The 24,958-nt window shown below is 59.7% G+C and overlaps 2 protein-coding genes across 5 annotated transcripts in view; one reads left to right on the top strand and one right to left on the bottom strand.

The window, feature by feature from the left end:
- The first annotated feature begins 485 nt into the window (after window positions 1-485).
- Window positions 486-18,127, top strand: EPHB4 (EPH receptor B4). The gene is made up of 17 exons (XM_004761554.3): window positions 486-1,030; window positions 3,699-3,769; window positions 4,014-4,301; window positions 5,264-5,660; window positions 6,756-6,911; window positions 7,034-7,366; window positions 7,641-7,765; window positions 8,379-8,544; window positions 9,993-10,095; window positions 10,317-10,381; window positions 10,494-10,607; window positions 10,699-10,946; window positions 14,253-14,468; window positions 14,759-14,908; window positions 15,335-15,528; window positions 15,721-15,876; window positions 16,995-18,127. The coding sequence occupies exons 1-17, from the start codon at window positions 979-981 to the stop codon at window positions 17,122-17,124; spliced, it is 2,964 nt and encodes a 987-aa protein (XP_004761611.1). The 5' UTR covers window positions 486-978; the 3' UTR covers window positions 17,125-18,127.
- A 2,158-nt stretch (window positions 18,128-20,285) lies between these two features.
- Window positions 20,286-24,958, bottom strand: part of ZAN (zonadhesin) — a 35,269-nt gene continuing 30,596 nt past the window's right edge. The window contains exons 26-37 of one of the 4 annotated variants that reach the window (XM_045075033.1): window positions 24,771-24,912; window positions 24,153-24,400; window positions 23,558-23,687; window positions 23,191-23,368; window positions 22,736-22,909; window positions 22,331-22,470; window positions 21,689-21,888; window positions 21,455-21,593; window positions 21,037-21,177; window positions 20,589-20,694; window positions 20,456-20,499; window positions 20,291-20,372 (exon numbers count right to left, since the gene is read on the bottom strand). In XM_045075033.1, the coding sequence (XP_044930968.1) occupies window positions 20,332-20,372; window positions 20,456-20,499; window positions 20,589-20,694; window positions 21,037-21,177; window positions 21,455-21,593; window positions 21,689-21,888; window positions 22,331-22,470; window positions 22,736-22,909; window positions 23,191-23,368; window positions 23,558-23,687; window positions 24,153-24,400; window positions 24,771-24,912 (1,683 nt within the window). In that variant the 3' untranslated portion in view covers window positions 20,291-20,331. Of the gene's footprint in view, window positions 20,500-20,588; window positions 20,695-21,036; window positions 21,178-21,454; window positions 21,594-21,688; window positions 21,889-22,330; window positions 22,471-22,735; window positions 22,910-23,190; window positions 23,369-23,557; window positions 23,688-24,152; window positions 24,401-24,770; window positions 24,913-24,958 lie in introns of all 4 variants that reach the window. The other 3 variants (XM_045075034.1, XM_045075035.1, XM_045075036.1) reach the window with 3 other exon arrangements.

Here is a 24,958-nt window from a genome sequence, read left to right on the forward strand (position 1 = left end):
TCAAAAGCTTCCCCCAAACATGGTCCCCTGCGCCAAACAGTGGGGTGGTGCGCGCATCCAGAAGTAGAATCCGAAGTCCGCGGGAAGGTTGGAGCCGGCTGCGAGGGCGCGGTGTACGTCTACGCGCACCTCCGGGAGGCCCTCGGTGCGGCTGGATGTGCTTCTCCGTGGCCTGCTGCGTGCTGGGTTGGGACCTGCCCCGGGGGTCGTTGGGCCCCGGCCCCGACACGCGCAGACCCGGCCACGGTGCACGTCTGGGCGGTCCCCGGGCTCCGCGCCCGCCGCCCCTCCCCCTTCTCCAAACTTTCTCCCAACTTCCCGACCTGCTCCGCTCGGCGCCCCGCTCGGCTTCCCTCATGAATTATTCAGCAGCGCGCGCTCCAATCAGCGCGCCCCGGCCCCCACGCCGAGCCCGGGCTGGGGGAGGGGGGAGCTCCCCGCCCCCCCCCCGCGCGCCCCTCCCTCCCCGGCCAGGCGCCGCCCGGCCCAGTCCCAACCCGGCCCAGCCCCGGCCCGCCCGGCCCCGTGCCGCAGTCTCCCTCCCTCCCGCTCCGTTCCCGCTCTGCTCCCACCCTCCCGGCCGGCGCGGAGCGCACTCGGCCCGGCGGCGCGAGCAGCACCGCTCCGGGGAGGGGGGGAGACCGCGAGCGGCCGGCCCACCCCCCAGCTAGCCGGGGCGGGACCCCGAGGCCCCGGAGGGACCCCGACTCCAGCCACGTCTCGCTCTGCGCCCTCCCGGCGCAGCCAGTGCGAAGACGCCCCCCGCCCGCCCGCGCGCGCGGCGGGGACGCGGGGCCACACCTGGGTGCCGCCGCCCCTTGACGGTGCCGGGCGCGCCCGCATGGGCCCGCGCTGAGGGCCCCGACCGAGAGTCCCGCGCGGGGAGTCGGCGTCTGCCCTCTCGGGGGGGGGGTTCAGACCTGGGGGGGCTAGTGCCCCCCAAACTCGGATCGGATCCAACCCGAGAGAGGCGGCGCCATGGAACTCCGGGCTCTGCTTTGCTGGGCTTCGCTCGCCGCCGCCTTAGAAGGTGAGTTTCCCAGGGGGCACCCCGGCACTCCAGGGGCCCCCAAAGTTGGGCCTCGAAGTGAAAGGGCCGGCCTCTCTGCCCGTAGCCCGGCACCCCAACCCTGAACACTTCGGACCAATAGTGCTAGACCGGGCGGGGGGCGGGGAGGAGGCGGCCCAGTGGGGAGTGGAGTTTTCTTTTGTTTGGGAAAGAGAAGGAGTGGAGCTCGGTCCGGGGATGTGCCCCGGCCCCGGCTTCCCAGACTCTTAGCCCTGATTCTGTACGCCCTTGGCAGCCTCGCCTTTTCTCCTTACTTCAGTCTCTGGGAAGTTTCTATCCTTCTTCCCACCACTGCCAAACATGAGGAAACGTTTCTGGAGGAACTGCAGACAAGGCAGAACTTTGTGCGATTCCAGAAAACTGCCCCCAACCCCCAAGCCTCCGCGTTCACACCTTGATGCTGCAGCTCCCTGGGCCCCTGGCAGGGCGGCCACCATCTGTGCTAACTCTCCCGTCGCCCAGATCTCCCCCAAAGCCACTGCCTCTGCCGCAGTGAGGCCCCTTCCCTGGTTTCCCCAGGCTGCACCCCAGCCCTTTAAATGCTGTCTAGACCCCCAGCCCTGCCAGAGTCCGGCCTGAGTCCCTTTCCCCAGCCCTATGGGCCAGCAGAAACTAACCTTCAAAGTCCCCGTGACACCTGAACTTAGCTTAAGTACAGATCTCTTTAAATTTCTGATTTTTCTGGCCCCCCAACATGTTTCTTCATCCATGAGTCTTCCCTCCTTTCACCCCCTAGAGGGGGAGCCAAGAGCCCTATAAACCCTCCTCCTACAGCCCTAATCTCCTCTCAATGAGCTGCCTCCTTACTCTCCTTCACTGCCTGGAATCAAAAGGGTCTCTGGGGGGGGCTGCTGAGGAGGTGGGATCAAAGGCAGTTAGAAACCCCGCTTCCCCAGACTGGGCAGTGCTGCTCTGGGCCGGGGATCAAAGGCTGGGCATGGGGAGAGGAGACCCTTGCCCGGCTCGGAGACGGAAGGGGGAATTACTGGGAGGAAGGCCCGCAAAGTGGGGAGAGTCCCCCCACCACCACCCCAGGGCAAAATATGGCAAAGGAGAAAGGGGATCAGGCTTCCAGGCTGCTACCTAAGTGCTTTCCAAGCCCGAGGCCTGCGCTGAGCACTTTACATGTTCACCTTCCCAGCAGCCCTAAGGTGGGACGGATCGTTGCCCCCATTTTACAGATGGGGAAACTGAGCCTTAAAGAGGTGTTAAGTAACCTGCCCGTGGCTGCGTGTCCCTGTGAACGTGAAAGGCGGGAGGTGGAAAACGGGAGGGATGGCCACGGTCAGAAAAGGAAGTGGCCAGAGGGCAGGGGGGAGGTGAGAGGCAGAAGAACTGACAGCTGGAGGCTCTCTGAGCCCGAGAGATAGGAGGAGAGAAAGTGAGGCGCTCCGAGTGTGCGGAGGACAGCCCCGAAACAGACAGTGTGTGAATTGGAGACAGGAAAACACTATCCAGCCGGGAACAATGGAGGGTGGAGACGGCAGCCTCCATCCACCCCCTTCCCAGAACCCGGGCATCCTGTCCCCAGCGTGCCGGGCTGGCTCCTGCCACCCCCGGGGGGCCCAGGCCTCACCTCAGCCTGGCCGGGGTCCCTCCTGACCCTTAGAACATTACTTAGTCCTTGGGAGGAGGCTGCCCCACCCACCCACCTTCCCTTCCCTTTTCTCCCGCAGCCCCCACGGAGCAGCGGTGGGAGCGGGGAGCGAGGCTGGGGGAACCTGGTCCCAGGTGTGCTGCTGGCTCTCCTGGGGGGCCCCCCACATGGCACTGTCCTCCCCAAGGGATTCCCCTGCCCTCCCTCCACGCTCCACTGCCAGAGGCTGTGATGTTTCTCCTAATCCCCCCCTTCCGCCAGAGCCCCGCCCCTCCCTCGAGGCCCCTCCCCTGAGACCAGAGCAGAGCCAGGTGTGTTCAACCCCTCCTTACACACACCCCTAAAATCTCCTCCCTTTTTCCTTCCCGTAACCAAATCCAGATGTGAGGCCTCTGCAGGCAGGGGCCAGGGCGGGAACCCAAGCGTCCTGGCCTCCAGCACTTCCTCCTCTGACAGCAGCGAGAGCTCTTGGCGTGGGGCCAGGGGGAGGGGGCGGCAGGGCTGGGCATGGGGAGCTGAGTACCACCCTTGGGGATCTGAAGGACTGGAGGGTTTGGTCTGAAAAGGGGGTATGGGCCTGGAAGAGGGGAGTGGGAAGCGGAGGATTTGGGTTGGGGGCAGGGACCGCGGAGTGGCGAGGAGGCAGGCCCTGGAGGAGGGAATTACACCCGCCCCCCACCCTGCGGTGCCTACAGTTCTTTGCCCTCCTTGGGTCAGGCCAGGTCGTGGCTCTAGTTTAACCCTGTCTGAGCTGTTTGGCCTTCTTCCCCTCTCCTCAGGGCACAGCGGTTCTCACACGCTTAGATCTGGGAGACCTGAGCGGGGGCAGCCCGGTGCCTGCCCACTGGGAGGGGTGGGGTGGGCACTCAGAAACAGCGATGGGAAAGGGGGCAGCACAGGGCAGCGCTTGCCCCCCCGCCTTTCATCTCTCGGCTCAGTTCCACCAGCTTGGAGGATGCACCTGCCTCAGTCAGTTCCCAGGGATCTGGTCTTCCTGTGCTGACTGTCTGTCCGTCTGTCTGTCTGTCTTAGAGACCCTTTTGAACACAAAACTGGAAACTGCCGATCTGAAGTGGGTCACGTTCCCTCAGGTGGAGGGGCAGGTAAGAGCTGGGCCCAGAAGCCAGAGCTTGGAGGGACCCCCAAGGAGGAGGAAGGATGACGGTGTGTGGGCGCTGGTTTGCTGGGCACGCCACCAGCCCTCCACATCCCAGCAGCGGGGACAGATGTCCTCTGAGCCCTTGCTCTCAGAGGTCCCCTTCCTCTAGCCCCTCCTGGATCTATGACAGACAGCCTCCCCACCCCCGACTCTCCCCCACCCCCGAGCTGACCCCCTTCTCCCCACAGTGGGAGGAGCTGAGCGGCCTGGATGAGGAACAGCACAGTGTGCGGACGTACGAGGTGTGCGACGTGCAGCGGGCGCCGGGCCTGGCCCACTGGCTGCGCACCGGCTGGGTCCCACGCCGAGGCGCCGTCCACGTGTACGCCACGCTCCGCTTCACCATGCTCGAGTGCCTCTCCCTGTCGCGGGCCGGGCGCTCTTGCAAGGAGACCTTCACTGTCTTCTACTTTGAGAGTGATGCTGACACAGCCACAGCCTTCACGCCAGCGTGGATGGAGAACCCCTACATCAAGGTACCCTGGCGCCCGGGGTGTGCCCCCCCCCCCCCCCCCCCCCCCCCCCGCTAGTCCGCCTGGTCTGGGAGCAGTGGATGAGTTTCCAAGGCCCTACGCAGGGGCACTGGGGGCTGGAAGCAGGAGGCTGCAGTCTGGGGAGGGAAGAAGGTGGTCTGCTGTGTGGAGCAGTCGCGAGTCTTGGGCAGGGTCCCCCCACGGGGGGCGGTCGTCTGGGCCACACTCTGCCCTTCTCTGATCTGAGTACACCTTGTCCTTCAGACACCTCTCCTTAGTGTGAACTGATGCCTCACCCCAGCACGCCTTCTCCCCGGGTCTTCTACCTAATTCCTACTTGTCTTGAAAGCTTCAACTCCCGCAGGACATTCCTGCTATGGCGCCCGCCCTGGGGTCTCCACTGTCATAGGTCCCATCATGCCTTTAACATACCTTTTTCTTGGGGCACCTGGGTGGCTCAGTGGGTTAAAGCCTCTGACTTCGGCTCAGGTCATGATCCCGGGGTCCTGGGATCAAGCCCTGCATCGGGCTCTCTGCTCAGCGGGGAGCCTGCTTCCCTTCCTCTCTCTCTGCCTGCCTATCTGTGATCTCTGTCTATCAAAATAAATAAATAAAATCTTTAAGAAAAAAAAAGATTTAAAAAAAAAAATCCCATACCCGTTTCTTTCGTTTCTGTTCCCTTGGCTCCAAGTGCAGGGCCTGGCCCAGAGTAGGTGTGGGATGAGTGACTCAACAGAAAGGGGGTGTGGGACAGAGGCTGGATGCAGTGTAGGAGCTGAGCAAGCATTAATGGGTAACGTTGGGGTCTGCAGGAAAGGGCACCCTGGGAAAGGTAGAGAGAAGGCTCTGGAACAGGAGCTAAGGCGCTCAGGGAGAGGGTGAGCTGGGAAGAGGAAAACAGTCCGCCTATCCTGTCCGTGGGGAGCGGAGGACCGCAGCAACGAGTCTCTTCCCTCACCTGGCAGGTGGACACAGTGGCCGCCGAGCACCTGACCCGGAAGCGCCCTGGGGCCGAGGCAACCGGCAAGGTCAACGTCAAGACGCTGCGTCTGGGCCCACTCACCAAGGCTGGCTTCTACCTGGCTTTCCAGGACCAGGGAGCCTGCATGGCCCTGCTGTCCCTGCATCTCTTCTACAAGAAGTGCGCCCAGCTGACCGTGAACCTCACCCACTTCCCGGAGACCGTGCCTCGGGAGCTCGTGGTGCCCGTGGCAGGGAGCTGCGTGGCTGACGCTGTCCCCACCCCTGGCCCCAGCCCCAGCCTGTACTGCCGGGAGGATGGCCAGTGGGCCGAGCAGCCGGTCACGGGGTGCAGCTGTGCTGCAGGGTTTGAGGCCGTCGAGGGGAACACCCGGTGCAGAGGTGAGGGCTGGCGTCTTTCCTGGAAAGCTTGTCCGTCCACGCAGGGAGTGTCCTATACCCCCGCTCTTGGACCCACTTACATTGCTATTTGGAACATTCTAGGTCCTCAGGGGCACGCAGAGGGCCTGTTTTCAGAGCCCCAGCGTCGATCCGAGCTCTTGTGCCGTCTTTCTCCTAACTGCAACCGCTTTCTGGACACCAGGGCTGTTCTCAGGATGGGGGCGCTTTGCCGGGCTCTGGGGACCAAGGCACCATGATCTCTATCTCTTGTTCATTGTGGGTTTCCCCTAACTCCCTAGTTCTGAATACTCACTCAGCTGTTTCTCTAGAGCAGGCGTTCAAAACCTGGGTTTTGTAGCTAGAACGTAAGCGGTCTGTGAACTTTTATAGAGAGAAAAAAATGACCTTATTGTCGCTCATTTCCACCTGAAATTGAATGACAGGGACAGAGCCCAGCGGTCACAGCAGGACCTGAGACATGCACATCCTTCAGATCGTGGCTATTTTCCTAGCCCGTTCCGAGATGGTGTCAAGATGCTCTTTTTGGCCTATCACGTCTTCAGTATTACGGTGGCCGCTTAGACCTGCCTCTTTTAGCTTATCAATAAAGAAATGCAGGGGCACCTGGGTGGCTCCGTGGGTTAAGCCTCTGCCTTGGGCTCAGGTCAAGATCTTGGAGGCCTGGGATCGAGCCCCGCATCGGGCTCTCTGCTCAGCAGGAAGCCTGCTTCTTCCTCTCCCACTCCCTCTGCTTGTGTTCTTTCTCTCGCTGCCGCTCACTCTCTCTCTTTGTGTCAAAGAAATAAATAAAATCTTAAAAAAAAAAGTAAAATAAAATAAAAACATACTTCTGAGCAGGGGTCTGTGGGCTTCACCAGACCGCCACAGGGTGTCCTGTGGTGGTGGTGGGGGGTGTGGGGGTTGAGGTTAACAAAGCTTAGAATCCCTGATCTGAACGAAGGGTCTCTCTCTTCTCTTAGACGTTTGGGTTCTGAGCTCTTCCCTCCCTGCGCCCCACTTTGCATCCCGTGCAACCGTGGGAGCAGCTGAATGTTCCTGGTGCTGAATGTTCTTGATGCCTGTGGTGTTTTCCAGCCTGTACCCAAGGCACCTTCAAGCCCTTGTCTGGCGAGGGGTCCTGCCAGCCGTGTCCAGCCAACAGCCACTCCAACACCATTGGCTCCTCCACCTGTCAGTGCCGCAATGGGTACTTCCGGGCCCGCACGGACTTCCGGGGTGCCCCCTGTACCAGTGAGTGACGGGTGACCCCTCAGGTGGTGGTGGGTGGGTGGACGTCCGGTGAGGACTCCTGGGGTGCCCCGCTGTCCCTCCCTGATGATCGGGTCAGCCTCTGACGCCCTGCTGTCCCGCAGCGCCACCCTCTGCTCCAAGAAGCGTGGTTCCCCGTCTGAACGGCTCCTCCCTGCGCCTGGAGTGGAGTGCCCCCCTCGAGTCTGGGGGCCGAGAGGATCTCACCTACGCGCTGCGCTGCCGGGAGTGCCGCCCTGGGGGGTCCTGTACCCCCTGCGGAGGAGACCTGACCTTCGACCCTGGCCCCCGGGACCTTGTGGAGCCCTGGGTGGCGGTGCGCGGGCTGCGTCCAGATTTCACCTATACCTTCGAGGTCACCGCCTTGAACGGGGTGTCCTCCTTAGCCACCGGGCCGGTTCCGTTTGAGGCTGTGAATGTCACCACTGACCGTGAGGGTGAGATGGGGAGCCAGTGGCCTGCCAGGAGGGAGGCGGGCAGCCTACAGGGATGAGGGGGGAAAGACAGTGGCGGGGGGCCCTGGGGTCGCTGGGAAGCACGGAAGGTCAGGCTGAGAGGCAGACAGAAGAGTGAAAAGAGGTGCAGACTTCAGGATGGGGCAGAGAGCCAGAGGGAGCTCTTGAAACAGCTGAGACGAGTGTAGCCAGCAGAGGCAGAGCTGGGAAAGATCAGGGCCAGACGTGCCATGTGCAAATACCCTCTCCCTCACAGTACCGCCCCCCGTGTCAGACATCCGGGTGACGCGGTCGTCACCCAGCAGCTTGAGCCTGGCGTGGGCCGTTCCCCGGGCCCCCAGTGGGGCCGTGCTGGACTACGAGGTCAAGTACCACGAGAAGGTGACGTTGGGGTGGCACCCTCGGGGTTTGGGATTGACAGTGGGACAAGTTCCGTGGCTGGCTAAATTCTGGGCCCCTGTGAGGTGGTTTTTTGTGTTTGTTTGTTTAAGATTTTATTTATTTATTTGACAGACAAATCACAAGTAGGCAGAGAGGTATGCAGTGAGGAGTGTTGAGGGGGAAGCTGTAGGCTCCCCGCTGAGCAGAGAGCCCAACGCGGGTCTCGATCCCAGGACCTTGGGATCATGACCTGAGCCGAAGACAGAGGCTTTAACTCACTGAGCCACCCAGGCGCCCCTCTGAGAGGTGTTTGAAGTCCACCTGGGCTGAGTACTAGCTGCGTGACCTTGGGGCAGCCCCTTGGCTTCTCAGAGTTCCACATCCCCAGTATTAACACGGTGACAGTAATGGTACCAGTCCCACAGAACTGTGGAAAGGATTCAATGCTATAATGAAAGCCCAACACCCAGCGGGCCTCACCTACCACACGGTGACACCAGGATGCAAGTCTTGGGGGCACAGGGTTGGGGTGGGGGTGGGCCGGGAGAGGTGGGAAGAGCAGTGGAAACCGGGGGGCCCTGGCTTACGGCTGGCCCCTCCTCCCCCTGGACAGGGCACCGAGGGCCCCAGCAGCGTGCGGTTCCTGAAGACGTCGGAAAACCGGGCTGAGCTGCGGGGGCTGAAGCGGGGGGCCAGCTACCTGGTCCAGGTGCGAGCACGCTCCGAGGCCGGCTACGGACCTTTCGGCCAGGAGCACCACAGCCAGACCCAGCTGGATGGTGAGCCTTGTGGGGGGCAGGGCATGGGCAGGGGCGCTGCCCCTCCGTCGCGCGGGAGGCCTTTCCTCTGCCCTTGGAGGACCCCTAAAGTCACATTCCCACACTCCGCTCTGTCAACCACGGGGCCTTTTAAGGCCTAGTGAGGGGAGCATCGGCTGCAGAAGCCAAAACCAACAGCTGGGAGGGAAAGCCTGCCCAGTGGCGTTCCAGCTGTGTGGCTCTCAGCAGAAGCCCAACCCTACAGCCCCTTCTCTCCTCCCCAGTTGGAGATACCACGAGGTCTCTCTCCCAAGGGCTCCAAAGACTAACTGAGGTGACACCTGTTCTTTTTTTTTTTGTAAAGATTTTTTTAAAAATCTTACTTATTCGAGAGGGAGGGAGAGCGAGCATAAGCAGAGGGAGGAACAGAGCCCCTGCTGAGCAGGAAGCCCACTGATCCCAGGACACTGAGCCAAAGGCAGACGCTTAACTCCCTGAGCCACCCAGGCGCCCCAACACCCGCTGGCTGTGGTACGCTTGTTGGCCCAGTGGCTTTCTAAACCTTTTTGCAGTTTGAGACCTGGGTCACACACCGTACGACTCCCCCTTTAAAGAGAGTACTGTTCAGGGTGCCTGGGTGGCTCAGTGGGTTAAGCCGCTGCCTTCGGCTCAGGTCATGATCTCAGGGTCCTGGGATCGAGTCCCGCATCGGGCTCTCTGCTCAGCAGGGAGCCTGCTTCCTCCTCTCTCTCTCTGCCTACTTGTAATCTCTCTCTGTCAAATAAATAAATAAAATCTTAAAAAAAAAAAAAAAAAAAGAGAGTACCGTTCAGTGGCTTTTGGCCTGTCCCGAGCTGAGCAGCCATCGCCGCAATTAATTGTAGAACGTTTTGGCTTCCAAAAAGAGACACCCCTTCAATCACCCCCAGCCCCCGGCAAATACTGCCTTACTTTTGTCTCCGTGGCTTTGCCCATACTGGACATCACACAAATGGGAGCCTCTTGTGAACAGGTTCTTCCTCCACTCGGCGCAGGGGCCACATGGTCTGGCCACATGGTCTGTCCGTGTTGGGGTGTGTAGTCCACACCGTTTACGGCTAGAAGTTGTCCATTGTTGGCTCTAGTGTGTTCTCTTTACCCATTCATCTGTTGACGGACATCTGGGTTATTTCCACATTTTGACTGCAGACATTGTCGTAGCCCCTGGGGCCTCCTGTGGCCACCAGTATTTATAACTGAACGCAGTGAAACCCGCTGTCGCCGTAACGAGGTTGGGAAACTTCCTCCTTTTCCCGGAGGGACTTCGCAGGAGCCCGAGCCGGCGGAAAGCAGTTTGGAAACCGTGGTGCTTTCCCGCACCTGCCCCACCGCCGGGGGCCTGTTCTCAGGGGAACACGACTCGTGCCTTGAGGCTGGTGTGGGGTCCCCGGGGCCGTCGGCTTCTTCTGATCGAAGCTTTTCTCCCCCAGAGAATGAGAGCTGGCGGGAGCAGCTGGCCCTGATCGCAGGCACGGCCGTCGTGGGTGTGGTGCTGGTCCTGGTGGTCATTGTCATCGCTGTTCTCTGCCTCAGGTGAGCACTCTGGGGCACCCGGAGGCCCTTGGGAGGAGGGCGGGTGTAGACCGCCCCCTGCCCTCTTGCTGCCTGCGAGCCTCCCTCCGTGGATAGTTGTTTTCTCTTGGAAGCTTCTCTGATCCCCGCTCCTCCTCCCCCGCCCCCCTTACCCTGTCCCGTCCCTCTGGAAACACAGAGATGGGTGATTCCATTTACCGTTTCTTTCCCATCGGCCTCAGGAAGCAGAGCAGCGGAAGGGAAGCCGAGTACTCGGACAAACATGGGCAGTATCTCATCGGGCACGGTGGGTAGGCCTCTGCCGAGGGACACAGGGCTGGGGCAGGGCCCAGAATCGGGCCTCGGAGTGCAGGGGAGGTTGTCTCTCTGTTAACGGGACCCCGCGTGTGGTTCCTCAGGTACTAAGGTCTACATTGACCCCTTCACTTACGAAGACCCCAATGAGGCTGTACGGGAATTTGCGAAGGAGATCGATGTCTCCTACGTCAAGATCGAGGAGGTGATCGGCGCAGGTGAGAGGGAGGTGGGTGCGCGGGGAGTACAGGGAAGGGGGGTGCAGGCCAGCGGGCAGAGGAGGGCTGACCCTCAGCATCCTTCCCGAAGGCGAGTTTGGCGAGGTGTGCCGGGGGCGGCTCAAGGCCCCGGGGAAGAAGGAGAGCTGTGTGGCCATCAAGACCCTGAAAGGCGGCTACACGGAGCGGCAGCGGCGGGAGTTCCTAAGTGAGGCCTCCATCATGGGCCAGTTCGAGCACCCCAACATCATCCGTCTGGAAGGCGTGGTCACCAACAGCGTGCCCGTCATGATCCTCACCGAGTTCATGGAGAACGGCGCCCTGGACTCCTTCCTGCGGGTGAGCCCCCTGCCTCCCCCGGCACAGCCAAGGAGCTCAGAACCAGGACGGATGCTGGGGCGCACGTCGCACCCCCTCTGCTCCTCGTCCTCCCTCCAGGACAGCTGGAGTTTCTGGCACCGGCCGTTCCTGCGGCCGTGAGTGGAAATGGCCCATCTGTGGGGCTGGCGGACCCGGGATTTGGAGGGGTGGTCATTTGTCTCCTTGACAAGTACTTCCTGAGCACCTTCTGGTGCTTCAGCCACTGTCCTTACATCCTGGGAATCAAGCCACGGACATCCCTGCTCTTGACAGTGTAACAGAGGAGACAAGTCACCAAACAAGCTTTGATTTGTATTGATTTGTGTTTTTTTAAGATTTTATTTATTCATTTGACAGACAGAGATCACAAGTAGGCAGAGAGGCAGGTAGACAGAGAGGGAGAAGCAGGCCTGATGTGGGGCTCGATCCCAGGACCCTGAGATCATGACTTGAGCCGAAAGCAAAGGCTTTAACCCACTGAGCCACCCAGGCGCCCCCTAAACAAGCTTTTAACAAACAGTTTGGGGAAGTGGCTTGAGATGCTGGGCAGGAGCATATTTTGTCACTTGAACAGGTTTTCCTGGGTATTATTTTATTTTTCCACATTACTATACATCCTTTTTTAAAAAATTCAAAAACGTTGTCCTGCAGAGCAAAGTAACATTGCATTTAACAGAAGGATGACTTTTCTGTGACATCATTCAGTCCCCAGTTGCTACTCATATTTCCTTGGTTGTCCCCTCACGTGTCTCTTCCTCCCGGTTTCTGCAAACCAGTATCCAGTTCCAGATCAAGCATGGAACCCAGTGGTCATTTCTTTGAGCCTCTTCGACATCCAGGAACAGCCCCTTGTTAGGACACTGACCTGCTGAAAAGCTGGGCCTCTGCACCTCTTGAATGGGTCGCCTTCTAGATCGATTGGCTTTTTCGCTGTGGGGTTGGTTAGCGTGTTTCTCTAGGTAGGATCAATATCCGTGGCCAGCCTACATCGGGGTGCTGTGTGCCTCGCACAGCACCCCGTCGGAGACAGGCTTCCTGGCTGTCAGGAGAGGTGCCAAGGCAGGCCTCGGTAGTGTGATGACAGCGGACCCTCCACCATCGACACAATGGTGTGTTCCATTGGTACCAGGAAAAGGCCCGGTTGCCTGGAGGGGGAGGGGATTTATGATAGAAGAACCGACCTTTGTGTGGCTGGGAAAGAGCCAACCCCGAACAGGTGGAGGAGAGAAGCATGTTGGGGGAACCAGAGTGGACAGGTTGAACGGCAGAAAGGTCAAGGGCACCTGGATGGCTCAGTTGGCAAAGTGTACGCCTTTGGCGCAGATCATGATCCCCGGGTCCTGGGATCGAGCCCCGCATCGGGCTCTCCACTTAGCAGCAGGGAGTCTGCTTCTCCTTCTGCCTCTGTGCCTCCCTGTGCTCATGCGCACTTGTACACTCTCTAATATATAAGTAAAACAAAAGGCAGAAAAAGCAAAACAAAAGGCAGAAAGGCCAGTCAGTGGGACCCCTGGGTGGCTCAGTGGGTTAAAGCCTCTGCCTCCAGCTCAGGTCATGATCCCGGGGTCCTGGGATCGAGCCCCGCATCAGGTTCTCTGCTCAGCAGGGAGCCTGCTTCCCCCTCTCTCTCTGCCTGCCTCTCTGCCTACTTGTGATCTCTCTCTCTCTGTCAAATAAATAAAGGAAGGAAGAAAGGCCAGTAAAACTGGCCTGAGCAGAGGAACAGTGGTACATTTCGTTGTACATAGTGGTCAGACCCCATGAGTCTTGCGCCCTTAAGGAATTTGGATTTGATTAGAAGTTCAAGGGGTTGCCAAGGGATTTCAGCTGGAGAGGGGTGATTTCAGGAGCTCTGTTTGGTGGTGCTGGGGACCAAGAGCCAGGAGCCAGTGGGAAGACTTGCAGTCCTTTGGGGTGTGAGGGTTGTAGAGGCATGTGGAGAAGTGACTGCATTCGGAACATGTTTTGGAGGCAGAACCTGCTGCTGGATTTTAAGTGACTGGTAAGGGGGAGAGGAATCACAGACTCCAGGGTCTGCCCTGAGCATCTGGCCAGCGGGGTTTCCACAAGCTGAGATTCAAGGCCTCGGGTAGGTGCAGGCTTGGAGGATGGATTCAGGATTCAGGTTTTGGACTCTGTCCCTCACCCTGCTTGGCCGCCAAGGGTCCTCTGGGTGCTTCCTGAACCCAGAGTATGGGATTCTTTCACTGTGACTGGCTAGCTTATCTGGTGAGAGCAGACTCTGTCGAGGTCAAGGTCAAGCTTTCGGTCTTGGTTTTGGGGCTGTGGTCATTGATCACACCCCGTCTTTCACTGCTCTTGGAAGCTACACACAGCTGGTCCAGGAGGACTGAGCAAGTTTGCTCTGGGTTGGCCCCGATGCGTCTGCGCCTGTAGACAGGTAGCTCTGGGCACATTCCGACTATCCAAACTGTTGCTGCCCTATAGCCCATAAAATGAACATACTAGTTCATAAGCATTTGTGGAGTACGCCCTGGATGTAGAGCTCCGTGCTAGAGTAAATAGAAGAAAATGTTAACGTAATCTCTCTCTCTCTTTTTTTTTCTTTTTTACATTTTTGAGGTGCTCATGTGACTATCTTTTTTTTTTTTTTTAAGAATTTACTTACTTCTTTGAGAGACAGAGATCACAAGTAGGCAGAGAGGCAGGCAGAGAGAGAGGAAGGGAAGCAGACTCCTGCGGAGCTCAATCCCAGGAGCCTGGAATCGTGACCTGAGCCGAAAGCAGAGGCTTTAACCCACTGAGCCACCCGTAATCTCTTTACACCAATTATCCCAACGTAATCTCTTTACAACAATTTAAAAAAAAAAAGAAAAAAAAAAAGATTTATTTATTTATTTATTTATTTGAGAGAGTGTGCATGAGTGAGAGCAGTTGGAGGGGAGGGGCAGAGGCAGGGAGAGAGAGGCAGACTCAGCAGACTGTGTGGGTTGAGCCCGGAGTCCCTGGAGGGGCTCGATCTCACGACCTTGAGATCATCGCCTGAGCTAAAATCAAGAGTCGGACCCCTAACTAACTGAGCCACCCAGGCGCCCCTCCTCAGAATCTTAAGCATCGTGTCCCGTTAGTGCAGCGAGAGCTGAGGGAGCTCAGGAAGGGTAAGAGAAGGGAAAAGGGCTTGCCTGGGACGTCAGCAGGCCTGCCATGCACGGGAGCACGAATGAGATGGGTCTGCGCGTGGCAGATCGGGTTCAGAGCACGGAGGGCAGGGGGGAGGGCGGGTGAGCGGTCTTGACCTTGTCCTCTCCCTTGTCCAATCTCCAGCTGAACGATGGGCAGTTCACCGTCATCCAGCTGGTGGGTATGCTGCGGGGCATCGCCTCGGGCATGCGCTACCTTGCGGAGATGAGCTACGTCCACCGAGACCTGGCCGCCCGCAACATCCTGGTCAACAGCAACCTCGTCTGCAAGGTGTCAGACTTCGGGCTTTCCCGGTTCCTGGAGGAGAACTCTTCAGATCCCACCTACACGAGCTCTCTGGTGAGGCCAGGGGACCCGCGTCTGAACTCGGTTCTTAGGGCCAGGTGGGCAAGGTGGGGAGGTGGAAGAGTTGACAGTTCTGGTTCAGGGACAGGATATAGGCACAGACTGGAGGGGGCGGGCAGTCAGCTTAGGGAACCTGACTTCCAGTGTCCAGGAAAAGAAAAGAGTTAAGGAGCTGTGTGTCTGAGTCCCAGCAAGAAAGGGAGCCTGGGGGAAAGGCAGAGGTGGGGGCAGGATGCCTGGGTCCATTGAGTCCCTTAGCTCACCTTTTCTTCTTGCATCTTTAGGGCGGAAAGATTCCCATCAGATGGACAGCCCCCGAGGCCATTGCCTTCCGGAAGTTCACATCTGCTAGTGACGCCTGGAGCTACGGAATTGTGATGTGGGAGGTCATGTCATTTGGGGAACGACCGTACTGGGACATGAGCAATCAGGATGTAAGTGTCCCATGGCCCTACGGAGCTTTCCTGAAATGTTCTCTCACGGGGGTGGGGGAGGGTATGGGGTGTTGGGGGGAGTGGGGTCCCCAGAGAGCTCATCACTGTTGGGTCATTGAGGGAGGCACAAAGTAGAGTTGATCTTTGTATCCAGGACTTGGATACAGCACGTCTGGTCACAGAAGGACACGGAGAAGGAGGGAGGGGAGGGTTGGGAAGTCACTCATCTAGATCTTGGTCCAGGAGCCACTGGGGCATCAAACCAGTGACTCGCCAGCTCCGACCTCTGCGAGGACCCTGAATCTGCCATTCTCGGGGCCTGTGGCACCTGTCCCAGCATCTGCTGAGTCACCACCTTCTGGGGGTCGTCTGGCATCCTTGTTCTCCTGGCAGATCCTCACCCAGTGTGTGTGCCTGTCATTCCAGGTGATCAACGCCATTGAGCAGGACTACCGGCTGCCCCCGCCCCCAGACTGCCCCACATCCCTGCACCAGCTCATGCTGGACTGTTGGCAGAAGGACCGGAACGCACGGCCCCGCTTCCCCCAGGTGGTCAGCGCCCTCGACAAGATGATCCGGAACCCGGCCAGTCTCAAAATCGTGGCCAGGGAGAACAGCGGGTGAGAACCCCAGAGGGTAGGCCTCCTTCCCACACTCTGCCACCACCTGAGAACCACCCCACCCTCCCCCTCAGAAGTGTCTGGCCCTCTGGTGGTATGTGGGATTGTCCATTGTCCTCGTCTGTGGCTCAAAGTCCCCACCCTGACGGAGCCCCAGAACTCAGCACACCGCTCCCCACCCTTGCCTTCCAGGGCCTCACACCCGCTCCTGGACCAGCGGCAGCCTCACTACTCCGCCTTTAGCTCGGTGGGTGAGTGGCTTCGAGCCATCAAGATGGGACAATACGAAGAAAGTTTTGCAGCCGCCGGCTTTGGGTCCTTCGAACTGGTCAGCCAGATCTCTGCTGAGTAAGTCGTGGCAGGGGCTGGAGGTGGCGGCTGAGATCCAGGCAGTCTCGAGGCCCCTGGGGACCAGAATCGGGCCTGCCAGTTTAGTGGGGACCTTTGCAGGCAACTCCTGGCGCCAACTCTGTCATCCAGAGTACCCCGAAGTAGCAGCTCTGGGGACTGAGGGCCTGGGGCCCTCCTCACCCCCTTGAGCCACCTCAGCCCCTGGCCATCTTGCTCCTATCCTGCCCTGTGTATCTCTCCTTGTGCATCTATCTACATTCCAGACCCTGCTCTCACATTAACAAAGTGTCAGCTCTGGCTGCGTTCCCACCCATAAAAGGAGAAGGTTGGACGGGGTTTTGGAGACCATTTCCAGCTTTAATGTTAAATGGTTTTATGGTTCCAACGCCTCCCCGGCCCTGGGTCCCCCTAGTTGGCCTCTCTGGTTCTCTGCCTCTCGGCCTGCGCATTTCCCTCCCAGGCTCTCTTTGCAGCCCAGGTTTGAATAACACAGGGAAGGAAGAGAGATCTGGAACCGGAGGGCGGGAGGCAGTCTCCCAGTGGGGCAGACCATGCCCCCCCCCCCCACTGCCCTGACTTGTTCCAGCGACGCCCTGACCCAGGTCTCTGCGCTCCATTTCCCACCTCTGCTGTTTTCCCTTATCTCGGGCTCCAGGCCTCAGGATGGGGGGCGGGGGTGGGGGCAGCTCGTTTTCGTTCCGCCCCGCCCCTTCCTCCCTACCCCCTCTTCCTCTTTTGGGCTTTTTCCTTCTGACTTTTCTTTTCTCCCCTAGAGAAATCTGTGCAGCCTCTTCCCCCACCGTCATCTTGTGCGCTTTTCTCTCTTTCATTCCAACCCCTTCGCTGATTCTCTGCCTTTTCCTAATCCTTGCCGGAGCCCCAAGCTGCAGCCGGCCCTGCTGCGCCCCTCCACTGCAGCTGCGCAGAAGGACTGCTTCCAGCTCCTAAAAACCTCTGGAAACTGCCCGCAGCTCTTGGCAACTGCTGACGCGTACCCCTCCCCTGCCGGCCTTCCTGATTGGCTGACATTCCAGGGGCGGGGCGTGGTGTCTAGCGCTAAGACAACCTCCCTGGGAGCCCTGTGGCCTCACCTAGCTCTCTCCCTCCTTCCCCAGGGACCTACTCCGAATTGGAGTCACTTTGGCGGGGCACCAGAAGAAAATCCTGGCCAGTGTCCAGCACATGAAGTCCCAGGCCAAGCCTGGAACCCCAGGCGGGTCAGGAGCACCAGCCCCCCAGTACTGACCTGCACCTGCTTATCTGCCCCACGGCTCTGGAGCGGCAGGAACTTCCCAGCTGGGGACACAGCTCCCCTTCTTCCTGGGCAGAGCCGGATAGAGGACCCAAGAGGTCACCATACCTGGGCCCCACTGGATTGCACTTTGAACCCATGGGGGTTGGTGGGGGGTGGTGGGGGGAGCCGGCAATTTGGAGAGACAGGATTTAAGGATTCTGCCATAGGAGTGTAGAAATCATCACATGCCCCCCAGGCGGGAAGCCCTTCCCTCAGGATTGGGTGTGACCAGAGGGAAAAGGAAGCGCCTCTAATCTGCCAGCTTCCCAGGGGTGGTTGGGCTCGATTCCCACAGCCTCCCTCTGATCCCCAGTTAGGGCCCCCCCGTGTCCCTCCTCACCTCCAAGGGCCAGTGCACTGCCCTGCAGACCAAAGAGAAGAGGGTGACTAGCCTGAGAGCTCGGAGTGGAGCGTGCCGCGTCTCGGCGGGAGGCGGGAAGGGGCGTCGTGGACCAGTGACCAAATCATTGGACGCGGATGTCCCCGACCTTGCTGCTGTCTTCCCGAACTCAGTTTTCCCTTGTAAATGCCCCTCCCCCATCTGCTGCCTTCATATTGAAGGTTTTCGAGTTTTAATTTTTTGTTTTGGTCTTATTTTTCCTCCTCCCCCCCCCCACCCATTTTTTGTCATTGTTCCTTGTTTTGTTTTTCTCCTGTCCTTGTCCTAACTATCTGTGTTGGGGTGGGGAGGGCCTGTTTTATTATTGCCTCCTTTGCCCCGGGGTGAAACGGACTCATTGTCGTGTTTGTTTCCAGAATAGTGCCTTGGTCCCACAACTCCCAGACACCTTCCTGCCCCCACGGAGCCCCAAGCTGTGTCCATGAGGGAATGTGGGGGGGGTGAGGTGGTGGTGGAAACCAGAGACAGACACCGGTGCTTGGAGGGATTCTTAAATTATATTTAAAACTTTTTTTTTTTTTTTTTTGTATAAATAAAAGAAAATGGGAAGCGTTGCAGTCCGGGAGGTGATTGGGAGTGGGGGAAGGACTAGGTTTCTGCGGAGAATGGGGCCTGGGTATGGAGGAGGGGTCGGAGGTCTGGAGACAGGGCTGTGGGGGGCTGCGGGCTTGGTTCCCAGTCCCAGGGTGTGTTTGAGGTGGTGGGGTGGGGGCAGTGGGAGATGAGTCATTGGCAGCTGCTTCTAACGGCTCCAGATGGCTCTGCCAAGAGCCTGGGGCACCTCCGGGGTGGGGCTGCCCCCTCCCTCCCCGGCGCAGTTCCCCAGCCTTTGGGAGGGGGCCAGGGGAAGCCTTGAGCTTATAGCCCTGCCCTACAGCCCCCGATGGGGAAGTGGGGGGCATTGGCTGGGGTGGGGGTCCTCTCAGATGGAGACAGATGTGGGCCAGATGTGGACAGCTTGGGGTTGGTTTAGAGGCAATGGGGGGAAAGGCTGCATGGGCTGTGGGGGAGGGGCAGAGAGCTGGTATGAGGGATGTGGACCCCCCACGGGTGTACACACACACACACTCACACTCACTCGCTCTGGGCTGAGTCTTGGGAAGACAATTCCCTCTTTCAAGATGCTGCCCAGGCAGGTTCTCCCAGCCTCTTGGGAAGGGGAGGGGAAACCACCTGAGTATCTTCCCCCAACTTCTCCCTCCCAAACAGGAAGACAGGAATGGGGGGTCAAGCCCCTGCTAGCCTCTGTGGCCGTCTTCTGTTCTTCCCTCCCAGTCTGCCCACCTTCAGGGACACCTGCAGGGGCCAGCGACGTTTAGCTGGGGCGCCCGTGCAGTTTCTGCCTCAGTTGCTCCCTGGTGTGTTGGAGTCCGTGCAGGACCCCAAATCACAGCTGCCCTTCCCAGTCTAGGGAACCCCGGGTGGTGATCCTGTCTGCAGTTTCCTACCTGTAGCAACCTCTTCTGGAGTCCCGAATACTCTGGAATCCTCTGTCCCCTCCCTCGAACCATCTCCCGTGTTTTGTACACCCAAGGCATCTGGGAGGGACTCTCTCCTGCCAAAGATGGAGGGGGCCTGGGTCCCAGAGGAGGTCGTCTGTCTGGAGGATGCCGGCCCAGGCCAGCCCCTTCCCCTGCCAACCAGATATCTGGGCTAGATAAGGTGACCTCAAGTTCTTGAAGCGAGGAACAGAGGTCAAGATGACAGGGCGCAAATGAGTAACAGGTAAACGGGCAAATAGGAGGTGAAGGGAGCTGACATGGGGGCAGGTGTGCAGCAGGGAGACCCCATGCCCAGGCTAAAGCACCTGCCAGCTCGTAGAGCCCCCTGAGTGCTCCTGCCATGCCCAGCTCCAGAGGGCTCCCCGCAGCCAGCCTGGTCAGGGGCCATACATTCCTCCGCGGACCCCTCCCCACCCAGCTAGGAACTCAAATCCTTAAACATAGGGGGCTTCAAGGGTCATCTCAGAGAGCAAGCACAGGACCCAGTGTCCTGCCTGCTTTGGCACCCCCCTCCCCATCCCTTGGGGTCTTCCACCCTGACCACCCCAGCCCCAGCTGGTGGCCTTCCTTTCCTTCTTGGGGCCCAAGCAGGATGTCCCAGCCCCTACCCCGAAGCGGGGACCTGGCTGATGGGACCTGGCTGATGGGACGCACGGGACCCGGGGGGAGGGGTCAGGAGGGGTCAGAACAGATGCCCTTTGGCCTCAGGCTGAGGTTAGCCGGCCACTCCTGCTAGGATGGGGCTCCGAACTCCTGGGTTCCCGGACCCCACCCTCAGTTGCCATAGTAACCCCATGCCCTTTTAGGAAATGGAACTGATTCAGGAAGGGGAGGCCTCCAGAGGGTCACAGGCCGTCGCCCTTTGGAAAAAGCCACATTCCCCATCCCCAGCCTGCACCTGGTGATGAATCTCATTGTCGGAAATGTCAGAATCCTCAGGATCACCTTCCATGGCCCCAGGTTCCCGGGAAGATGGACAATGCAGTCTTTTCTCCTGTTGCCCAGAAGCCAGAGGGCTGGACGCCCTGACCCCAAACGACTGTCCGAAGCACAGGCAGACCTTGGTCCCCCTCCCGTCCAGACGTTTTGCAGGGCACCCAGCCCTAGCCTCCCCCCACCGCCCGCACCCCTGTGTCCCTCCTACCCCACTCTCCTGCCCCAGGGCCCACCTCACAGACCCTTCCTCTCCCACAATCACGTGGAATTCACGTTTCAAAAAATAAATTTTATTTTCTCTCTCCTCTTTTGAGGACAACTCAAAACTGAGGAACTTGAACGACACGGTCTGGAACAAAATCTGAGGAGAAAAGTGAGAAAACCTGTGTCAGAAGCAGACTCGGCTCCCGGTCGCCGGGGTGCTGGGGCAGGAATGGTTCTCACCAGCGTCTGCTAGCCTGGCTCTGTTCTGGCTCCACACTTTCTCCCTGGGGGTTGTGGGGAACAGAGGGTAGTGCCCGCTCCCCTGCTGACTCATCGCCACCCACCCCTGCTCGTCCCTTTTCCCAGAACTCACCTCCTCCTCCTCCCCTTCCTGGAAAGACATCCTCTGGTCACTGCGGGCACCAGGACCACCACAGGCACAAGCATCCCCAACAGGATGGCCACAAAGTTGGATGCCTCTGGGGTGCGGGCAACGGAACGTAGGGATACAGGTCAGGAGGGCATTGGGGAGGAGACACTCTCATTGGATCCTAAGTGGCCATCCAGGAAGGATGGCGACCACTAACTCATGGGGTGTGGCTACGTCTCCCTCCAGAAGGCTGTTGCTCCAAGGCCTTGACACCGTACCCCTAGGATCCCTTTGAGTTTCTGGACACACAACTCCCACCAGCCTTGTTAAGGGGCCCCATTCATCTGCTGGTCCCCTAGAGTCCGGGGTGCCATCTTGGCCAGTGCTCCTCAAAGACCAGCCTTGGAATCCCTTTCCTCAGCCACCTGGGAACTTGGGATAAAGTTCTCACCTGGCTTTCCAGGGGCTGGCCCATCCCAAGGCTCTGTGCAGAGGTGTCCCCCATAACCAAGTTCGCACTCACAGGTGAAATGGGTTCCCTGCTCCCAGCACCGCCCGTCATTCTGACACGGGTTCTGCAGACACGGGCTTTCTGTGCGGATAAACGGGGTTATGGAAGGTTCTAGAAGGATACCCGCAGCCGGGGAGAGGGGAGGGCATAGGGAGCTAATGCCAGGAAAAGGCCCAGCCCCGTGCCTGACAGGAAGCAGCTGTTCACTCCCTCGGACCCTCATGAGAAAGGAAGAAAGAGCAGGATTAAGTGGTCCAACTTCCTGACAGTGACGGCAGGGGTCTCGGGCACAGGACATAGCATCCACCCCCTACCCCCGCCCACATACGGGGGCAGCACCAGAGAGGTCTAGGCTCACCTCGGAAGCAACCACGAGTGAGGTTCGCCAGGGTGCAGATCTCCCCAGCACGGCAGCTGAGGGGCTCACACAGCAGCGCCCCAGAACGGGCACAGGTGCAGCGCTGAGAGCAATCCTCAGTCACAAAGCTGTCACCCCGCTGCAGAGGGGAAAAGGGCCCGGAGGAGGCAGTCTGGCTTTCCTCCCTCCTCGGACTCTCCTGTCCCCGCAGGGCCTCCCCCTCCCCGTGCGGACCTGGTAGTAGACTCCGTTGCTGGTGCAGCCACAGTGGGCCAGAGGGAGGCTCTGGGCACCGCTGTAGACGTAGCCCGGGAGGCTGGCACAGCCCTCCACGCAGGGGCCCTTGCAGTCCTTAGGGGCCACCAGGTGGGCACAGGAGGCTGGGCAGGGGGTCATACAGCTCCGATAGACAGTGTTGGCCGGACACGCCAAGGCTGACGGGAAAGTTGGAGTGAGCAGGTGGCTGGGCAGGGATGGAGCCTACAGGTATGGGGACCACAGGGTCGGGCAGCTGGAGGGGGGACGCGGTCACCCCCCAGAACACAGAGCTTGGTATAGGCCAGGAGGCCGGAAGAGGGGACCGACTTCGGGTGTCTTTTGGTCTGACATTAAAGTGTGCTAAGGAAGTGGCAGAGCAAGGCTGGGCCCGGGCAAGAACCAGAACGGGACGGGAGGGCGGGGCTGGGGTGAGGCTTCCTGGGCCAGGCCGGGGCTGAGAGGGAGGCTGGCTGGGGAGGACGGGGTCCTCGGGGAGTCGGAAGTGGAGGACAAGGCGGGAGGCCCAAGGCGGGCAAGGGTCGGGGCTCAGAGCTGAGCAGGGGGCAGAAACCGCCTCGAGGGTCGGGGAGCAGCTGCTGGGGAAGGTCAGTGCCTCACCGCAGCGGGTGTGGTCCCGCCAGCTGGCCAGGGCGGCGCCCGCCTCCTGGCAGATGATGGCGTACCCGCTGAGGACCTGGCATCGCAGTTCCTCCTGCTCTCTGGGGTTCCGGGCAGCACACAGATCAAACACACAGTGCCTGGGGGCAGCAGGGCGGTTAGGGGGCTGCAGAGGTGGGGAGCAAGGAGACCCAGCAGAAAGACAGCGGGCAGGGTGTGTGCCCGTGTGTGTGTGTGTGTGTGTGTGTGTGTGTGCGCGTGCATGAGTGTGGCGTGTGGGGAGGGGAATCGCCAGGAATGGAAGCCACCAAGAGAAAGAAGTGAGCCAAATGGGGCTTCGATCACAGAATGGGCAGCAGGACCCAGAGAAAGGCCACTTCCATGTGGCCTGGGGCCTTGACTCACTCCTGGAAGGGCTCAGGAGCCACAGTCTGGTGACAGGCAGCAAAGGGGCCCTGGGGGTCCCCCAGCACCCTGCACGCCTGGGTGCTGTTGATGAGCTCCAGCTGCTCTGGGCTGCATTCTGACACATGGAAGCCTGACTCCTTCTTCTCCTCCTCTTCCTCCTCTTGTATGGCCCTGGAGCAGGGACCAAGAGGGGGCCAGGTGAGGCCCCTGAGGACCATGACCTTGGGAGGAAGTGGCAGGAGGAGGAATGGGGAGGCACAGGGCACAGCCTGGGGCCCATACGGCCGGTGCCCCCACAGTGGGTCTGAGAGGCAATGGCAGGATGAGAAAATCAGGCCCTCGGGGGTCCTTCTCTGCTAAGGATACGGGGTGAGTGGACGTGGGCAGGCACCGGGCTGATGCTTACCTCCCCAGGGGCCAGGCCTCTGTGCTCTGAGCCCTAGCCCTCTCACCTTGAGAAGCGGGCGAGGTTAACTCCCGTGATCCTCTGCACCTCCCAGCTGTTGCCGAAGGTGACCAGGTTCTGGGTGATGGTGCCATTGGGCAGGATAAAGTCATTACTCTTGTTCCCGTCGAAGTTCCCGCACAGGCCACGCACGAGCCCCTTATACTTGTTGGGCAGCGTGATCACTGCAGGAGGAAGGGTGTCCAGAAGTGAGGCTCTCCCACTCCTCCCCGCCGCTCCTGGCTGCTCCCCTGGCACTGGGGGCCCTGGACTCCCTCGGGGCTCCTCACCGTGGCTGGCCCGCCGACGATGTGGCTTTCCCTGACCCAGCGCAGGAGCATCACCTCTGCTCTCCCCTCCCCACTCGCAGGTACCTGCGTTTTTGCCTCCATCGAAGGTGACAACCATCTCAAAGTCGGTGATCAGGTACAGGCGATGGCCCCGCAGGGTGACCTGCAGCCGGTCGCTGGGCTTGTAGGGGATGGCCGTCCTCTGGTTGTTGACCTGGAGAAGGCGGGCGGGAGCCGCCGAGAGTCTGCAGTAAGCCTGAATTCCGCTGCCTCTCTGCACAGCTCGGTATCTGGGTGCCATCATTCTGAGGTTCCCCAGTAGGCTTTGCTACCCCATGTGGCAAAGACCTCTCCAAGGTCGCCTCCCTTTGCAGCCACAACCTCTTCCTTGCAAAAACTCTTGACCGAGCGGATGCCCCTGTACTACTCAGCCCAGCTTCCCCTTTGAACCCCCTGCTCTCTTCTTCCCCCTCTCGCTCCCCGTCTCTCTCCAACCTTTGGCTTCATCCCACCACCTTCCTCTGCCTCTGAGTGTGGGCACCGATTCTGAACTCAATGGCAAGGCAGCTCAGGCCGGGACCTTTCCGGGGAACAAGGAGTCCTGGCTTCACCTGTGTTCAGGGGCTTCCCACGGCCTGGCCTCCCTCCCCAGCCCCTCCTGGCCTGGCCTGGCTCTTACCACCAGCTCCAGATGAGCCTTGAGCTGGACTGTGTAGCCGTAGACCATTACGATGATCTCGTGCAGGTAGATAGGGCTCCAGGATGAATACACTTTGTTGCGCCCTTCTACGACCAAAGGCACCACCCCAGCAGGGAGCACGCCGATGGCCTTTATCAGCGTGTAGGTCATGCGGCCGCGGAAGAGGTAGCTGAGGCCATCAAAGGTACGGTAATGGGGGTCCCCGTAAATGGAGCATTGGTCCGACTCTGCCAAGAAGGGCCAGCCCTGAGAAGGGACCCTGTCCAGATATAACACACACACACACACACACACACACACACACAGCCCCATCCCTCTACGGCCCTGATGACTCTGGTCAGGGCTCCCTGGCTACCTGACCTTCAGCCTTCTCTCTTTGCCAGCCCCAATGATAAACCTGGCCCCATCTCCTGTTTCTGCACTTAAGAGAGTGAGTCCTGGAGTCAGCCACAGAGTTGGTAAGAGCCCCAACTAGGCCAAACTAGGTCACAGGCCTGCTCCACACCCTGTGCTGTGGCCCCTTCGGTCTCCAGACCTACCCAGCCTGAGCCCCTCGGCTCCTGCCTCTTGCTCCGCCTCCCTGGTGGTCCCTCTTACTGTTAATTTCACAGCTGCCAGTGCCCCCGGCCTTGGACTCGCAGTGGGAGCCAGGGGGGCAACTGAAGGGCTGGCAGTGGATGGTCCCCAAGGTGCAGACACAGCTCCTGGTGCAGCGAATGGAGATCCAGGTCTTACCCTCCTAGAGAAGGCACGGGGAGAATCAGGGAGTGAAGAGGGAAGGGCCA

The sequence above is a fragment of the Mustela putorius genome, unplaced genomic scaffold, assembly GCF_011764305.1.
Source record: "Mustela putorius furo isolate JIRA1106 unplaced genomic scaffold, ASM1176430v1.1 tig00000139_pilon_pilon_pilon, whole genome shotgun sequence".
In the NCBI taxonomy this organism is placed as follows: domain Eukaryota; kingdom Metazoa; phylum Chordata; class Mammalia; order Carnivora; family Mustelidae; genus Mustela; species Mustela putorius.